Source organism: Elephantulus edwardii, unplaced genomic scaffold (assembly GCF_000299155.1).
Source record: "Elephantulus edwardii isolate Elephantulus edwardi_28Jun2011 unplaced genomic scaffold, EleEdw1.0 scaffold00022, whole genome shotgun sequence".
In the NCBI taxonomy this organism is placed as follows: Eukaryota; Metazoa; Chordata; class Mammalia; order Macroscelidea; family Macroscelididae; genus Elephantulus; species Elephantulus edwardii.
The window spans coordinates 22,261,872-22,268,292 of NW_006399772.1; the positions used below are offsets into that span (position 1 = coordinate 22,261,872).

The 6,421-nt window shown below is 38.4% G+C and overlaps 1 protein-coding gene across 1 annotated transcript in view; it reads left to right on the top strand.

Annotated features, from left to right (window-relative positions):
* CFTR (cystic fibrosis transmembrane conductance regulator (ATP-binding cassette sub-family C, member 7)) overlaps positions 1 to 6,421 on the top strand; it is a 177,326-nt gene that overhangs the window by 108,545 nt on the left and 62,360 nt on the right. The window contains exons 15-17 of the mRNA XM_006882697.1: positions 535 to 572; positions 1,056 to 1,309; positions 5,940 to 6,019. Coding sequence (XP_006882759.1) covers positions 535 to 572; positions 1,056 to 1,309; positions 5,940 to 6,019 — 372 coding nt within the window. The remainder of the gene's footprint in view (positions 1 to 534; positions 573 to 1,055; positions 1,310 to 5,939; positions 6,020 to 6,421) is intronic.

A 6,421-nucleotide genomic window follows, 5' to 3' on the forward strand; every position in this document is an offset into this window, starting at 1 on the left:
TATAACTATATATATATATTACATAGGGCTTAGTGTTAAATAGTTTTGCTGCTGCCAAACCAAAAGCAGCTGGGTTGAATCTACCAGTTGCAAACATGGGAGTAAGATGGGCAGTCTCCTCCTGTGTGATATGCCATCCTTGAAAACCTGCTGGAGGGTCAGCTATGAACTAGTTCTGACTCTGTAGTACATAACGACAATAACAAATATATATAGAAATACATATGTATATGAAACAAAGTTTAACTGAAACCATAGCTCTTCTGTGAAGTTCAATGATTAGTTTCCTACTGAGTGAAGAATGATAATGACTATTTATGTCAGTGAAATCTTAATTCCATTAACTTAACATGTTGTCATTATACATAATGATGTTCAGCACAATCATTGCAGCTACTAGATCCAAGAAAACAAAGCAAAAGAAACTGAAATTGTGTGTACTTTGATGCTGGTCATGAGAGAATGTGAAGAAAGTGTAGGAAGAATAGGTAAAGATATTGGGAAAAATATCAATTGTGCATTGTTTCATTCTAGGTGGCTATTTCTCTGGTTGTTTTGTGGCTACTTAAGACGTGAGTATTCCCTGTTCTCTTGTGGATTTTTATTTGTTCTTTTTGATAATTTGAGTGTTATTAAATATTTTAATATCCAGTTAATGCCATTGCCCACAAGTAGCATACAACTATCTAGAGAATATAATTATTTTGGTTAAAATTGCAAACAATTGCCTGTGAGGTTCCTACAGCCCTTCGCAACTTCTAAAGGTATTATTTGGGTCCTGTTTTGCATGAAATGTAAGGAAAAATTTTGAAACAACAATATGTATGAAATATTTTCTCTACTTATTTTATTCTGATAAAGACACCCTTCCTCCATTTTTAATGGTGAGAACATTTTACTTTCTTACAACAATACATCTTTGAGATGAAAGGGACTAGCTCTGCTAATAACATTTATTGTATTTCTTCAGACTCATATTTCATTTCATCTGGACACATTGGAAACTTGGGAGACAAACTTGGTTGCCTAATAACAATGTTCCTTTTATTTTCCAGATCACCTTTTCAAGTCAATGGTAATAATACTACTGTGGGTGCAAACAGCAGCCGTGGCGTGATCATCACCAGCACCAGCTCGTTTTATGTTTTTTACATTTATGTGGGAGTAGCCGACTCTTTGCTTGCTCTGGGATTCCTCAGAGGTTTACCCCTGGTGCATTCACTAATCAAAGTGTCGAAAATTTTACACCAAAAAATGTTACATTCTGTTCTCCATGCACCTATGTCAACCCTCAACACACTGAAAGCAGGTACTTGATTAGGTACTCAACTTGAAACTGCTGGGCCGTGGTCTGTAGTGCCTGTGGTTTATTGACATGTCATGTTTCCTCCTCATAACTGGCCTGCTTTTCTCAGATGTCATGTGCTGTTTCATGAATTGTTGCTCCTGACCTCGCTCTAACAACTGAAGAGCATAGTTTAATGGGTTAGAACTTGATGCTGATGGGACTGTGTAATCGGATTTTGTGCTCAGTGGATTGAACACAGCTCTGTGCCGTCTCCATGATCATACGTAGATTGGATCACTGCACTCCACGAGGTTTTCACTGGCCGAAGTAGATTACCAGATCTTTCTTTCTTTCTTTTTTTTTTTTTTTTTTTGCTGAAGTAGATTACCAGATCTTTCTTCTTAGTCCGTCTTAGTCTGGAACTCCCTTGAAACTAGCCTGTAGCAACATGCGTGCGTGACAATGGTTTTTCAAATGAGAAACCATTGAAAGGCTATCAGTTTAATTGATTCTCCTTTCTACAAATTCCCATTTGAAGATTCCAAGGTTAACAAGGATCTGCTGCCCCCCAAACACCAAATTTTCTTCAGCCTCTTGAGCACTTAATATGTGTGACATGGAACTAGGACCTGGGCTGTGTAAGAACCAGTTCATGCCCCAGAAGACTCTCAGATCAGGAGAAATAGCATATTCTAAAGAAGCATAAAACACAGAAATATGAGAAGCCAAAGAATAAGTCCAACCAAAGTGATAGTGTAAAAAACACCAAGAGAAGGAAAAACCCCTGACTTTTCTGGGTAACAAAGTTTTACAAGTTAGTATTTGGGAAAGTAGCCCTGACATGACTATGATTAAACATTTGGGACACTAATGGAAAGGTTGGTGCTTGAGAACAATTTAGCAGTTCTCTAGGGGAATGATTTGATGACCTCCTCCCAGGAAGATTAAAAGGCAATACAAACAATATATCCACACTCATTGCAATTGAGCTGATTCAGAGTCATAAACCCTTTGTGCGGGACAGAGCAAATCTACAAGGTTTCCAAGTTTGTAATCTTATACAGAACAAGACTACCACATCTTTTGTCTGTGGAGCAGATGGTTCAAACCCCCAGCCTTCTGGTTTGTAGCTAAGTGTTTAACCACTCTTCCACCAGAACTTCACCTGAGTTTATAGCCCAAGAAATCTTATTGGGTAGTTCTGCTCCATTGACTCAACTGCTCCCAACAACAAGAACAATAGTCAGGAATATCTTCCTAATATTTATTTTGAAACCTTGTTTCCAAAGCCATGGGATATACTCATCACTATCCTTTGTGCCAGAACAAAGATATTATAAACTAGAAAGGGCTTTCACATTAATTTATCCTTTGCTTTCACTTGTCATGGAATAATTGAGGCCCAGACATGTCGGGGACTTGCCCAGTAACTGGCAGAGTGAGAATGGATAATGAAATGTGATGAGAAGAGCATGGACTTGGAGGTCTGTCTTGACCCCATCCATGATGTGATCTAGGAGTTATTCTTCTGGGCCATGACTTTCTCCTCCATAGAATGCAGACAAAACTGTCTCCAAAGAAGGTATGAGAAGGAAACAAGGCAGTCTCTTTGCCAATTACATGGCCCAAACACATTAGATGTTCTGTTGCTATTCCAGCACTCTTCCCTTCTGGATTCCCGTGGGGTTCACTTTCCATTCCACCCCTCCGCCTTTCATGGTCCCTCATTCCCTCATACCTAATTCTAAGCTCTCTATTTTAGACTTAAATAAGCACTAGCTATTTTATTCTTTTTACTTGTCCTGCTTTCTCATGCTGTAACCCGCTTTGTAAGATGATGCTTAAATAACTCTCAATTTTTTGCACCCTTCCTTATTTACATTGTTAAGAACTGAAGTAGAAAAATGATCCTACAACATCTATGCATGCTTTTGCTGCCATGTTTTGCCTCCTTCCCAAATTTCTATACTCAGATATTTTGAAAATTGTGTGCATTCTTTGAAAACTCATTCTATTACTCATTCATGATTCATTTGTTCTCACCGAGCAGCCTGGGTGTTCTCTGCTCTGGTTAACAGCAGCCAGTGCTTTGTTGGTTCTTCCGCGCACTTGCACTTTCTACTGGGTGTGCCCTTCTGCAGCTGCACATTGACCTTGACTTCCTCTGACTCCTTTCCTGATTTTCCTATGTCTCTTTTAAATGATCTTAAACCATGTAAATACAACTTTTGGGTATATAAACGCATAGTAGGTGCTAATAAAATATGTTGAACAAATAGAAAAGTGGATGTATATTTGGATAAAACACTATCAACTGTAAAGGTAAAAAACCAATATGTATATTTGTGTGTATATCCATATTTAGATGTAGATACCTGTATTTCTATATTTATATCTAGAGCTCTGGTAGATTGAAGGTAAGGAGTTGTGTTGTCAAATCAAAGGCATGTGGTTTAGACCCACTAGATACTCCTAGGGAGAAGGATGGATGGGCAATAATCTCCCATGTGATTTACTGCTTCTGAAAACCCTTTGGAGAGTCAGCTTTGACTCTCTGACTTGATGATATATAACAACAACAACATATCTGATCTACGTGTATAGAGCTACAGCTACATCTTCATTGGCATTGCCATATCTCTATCACAAGGCCAGTTTTTCTTTCCTAGACAGGCTTTGTAATTGTTCCAATTTCCACTTATTTAGTGATACACACACAGGGAGCTCTGATGGCCTAATGGCAAGAAGCTGCACTGCAATCCCAGATGTACGTGGTTTGAATCCACCAGATGCTCTCCTTGAGGGAGGGTCAATCTCCTCCTGTACCACTCAGATCTGATTTGATGGTATGTGCGCGCATGCGCGCGCGCGCGCGCGCACACACACACACACACACACACACACACACACAAATAAAGATAGACACACATATATAACTAAATATGCTGAAGAAATCTTATAAAAAACAGGCTAAGAGGGTAATCAGTACATATATAATAAGTGATTTCTACACATATAAGGTTCTTTGCTTGATGATATGGTGATTTTTTTTTAAAGAAACATCGTCTCTGGCCTCTAGCAATTTTCAGTGTAGAAAAACATAAGACATAGGCAAAATATGATATAAGGCATATAACACATAATCAGTATAACACAGAAGTGCTGACAGATGTGGCAAAAATGTATTGCATGTGTCGAAAGGAGGAAGAGATTTATGCCAGCTGGTGCTGGTTCTGACACATCTTTGCAAAGAGGGATGCCTTGAGCTGGGGAAAAGTGACAGATTTTCTCAAGTGGAGCTGAGAGGAAAGGGCTTTCTGGTAGAGGGAGTCACATAGCGGATGGCAGAGATTTGTGTGGTAGTACAGCTGGTATCTAAAGAATAGGCCAGTTTGACTTAAACAGAATCTTTCATTAGGAGACGCTCATGCTGGCTTGAGACTTCAGGCCCAATAATAGAAAGCATTAAATATTAAACGAAGCCTTTTGAACTTTATCCTGCAGTTAATGGGGGATGAATGATAAGATTCAATATCTCTCTGCATGTAGAATATTAGGTTACATTTTACCTAATTATATACTTAACTCACCCCCAGACCATGAATTCTTCAAGGGAAAGGAACACAGCTCATTACTTGTTATCTCAGGGCCTAACTCTCTGCCTGGCACAGGTAAACACTCCATATATCACTTCTCATTGAAGGGATGTGTGATCAGACTTTGAAATGTAAATCTAAAGGTTAAAAGACAGTTGAAAGCTTAGGTTGCCAGTCAAGAAGGTAAAGACAAAGAAAGCATCACATAATTGACCCATGTAAGGTTTGGACAGTCAGAGGTAACCACTAGTACCTTTACTCAAACTCAACTCAATACTGTTGAGTCAGAATCAGCTGACCTTCAAGTGAGTTTTCAGAGACTGTAAATCGTATAGGACAAGATTGCCCAATATTCTGCCCTGGAACAGCTAGTTGACCTGCCTTTGGGTTGGCAGCCCACCACTTACCACTAGGTCACCAGACTGTGTTAAAAGGTATAGAAATCCAAGGAGCTGAAGAGATATGTGATACTGGAATGGGAAGATGTAAGACAAATGGTGGCCATTAAATATCATTAAACTCAGGGTTATCAGTGTCAGGATAAGTAGTGAGCACCCATTTCTGTCATTATATGTAATAGAGATCCTAGTCATGACAATAAATGCTCTGTCAGCACAGTGATTAGGCACTTGGCTGCTAACCAGAAGGTTGGTGGTTCAAATCCAAGAGAAAAAGATGTGGCAGTCTGTGTCCATAGACTTACAGCCTAAGAAACTTAGTGGGGCAGTTCTTCTCTATTGTATGTGGTCACTGGGAGTCAGAATAGACTCAGTAACATCAGGTTTAGTTTTCTAATTTAAGACATTGGTTTATACTGCACTTTTATAGAAATCTGTATTTAATAATGGCTTAAAAATAGGAAACAGTAACTTGAATGTACAGCTATTTAGGATTTTTTGTAGAACACTAAAACATAAGTCCCTTTTTACCAAATTATATTTTAATTCTTACTTGAATTCTGAATGCTTCTGTTAATCTCTGATTTTAGGGTTAAGTTTATTGCTATGTCTTTCTTAAAATAGTGAGTTTTGAGGAATTTATTCTTTGTGTTACAGGTGGAATTCTTAACAGATTTTCCAAAGATATAGCAATTTTGGATGATCTTCTCCCTCTCACCATATTTGACTTCATCCAGGTTTGTGACATTAACTATTAAGTGTCATTGTGTTTACCATAATGATTTTAACACAAAATAATAATGAGAAGTAAATGACTTTTTGTTCATTTTCATTTGATTGAATATGTATAATGTATGAATGTGCAGAAGACCCTGGATGAGATAGATTGACCCAGTAACTGGAGTAATGGGGCCAGGTGTATCAGAGGCAATGAGACTGGCTCAGGATAGGGCAGGCTCCAGAGCTATTATTATACGTAGGGTTGATATGGGTCGCAGGTGACTCAGTGGCACATAACAGCAACAATAACAAGAAATATTAAAACACTGTAAAACTGGGCATAACTGAAACATATGAGGGAGAAAACTGTTTAAAAGGGATATATGATTAGGTATTATTGTCATGACAGGAGTCCAGAA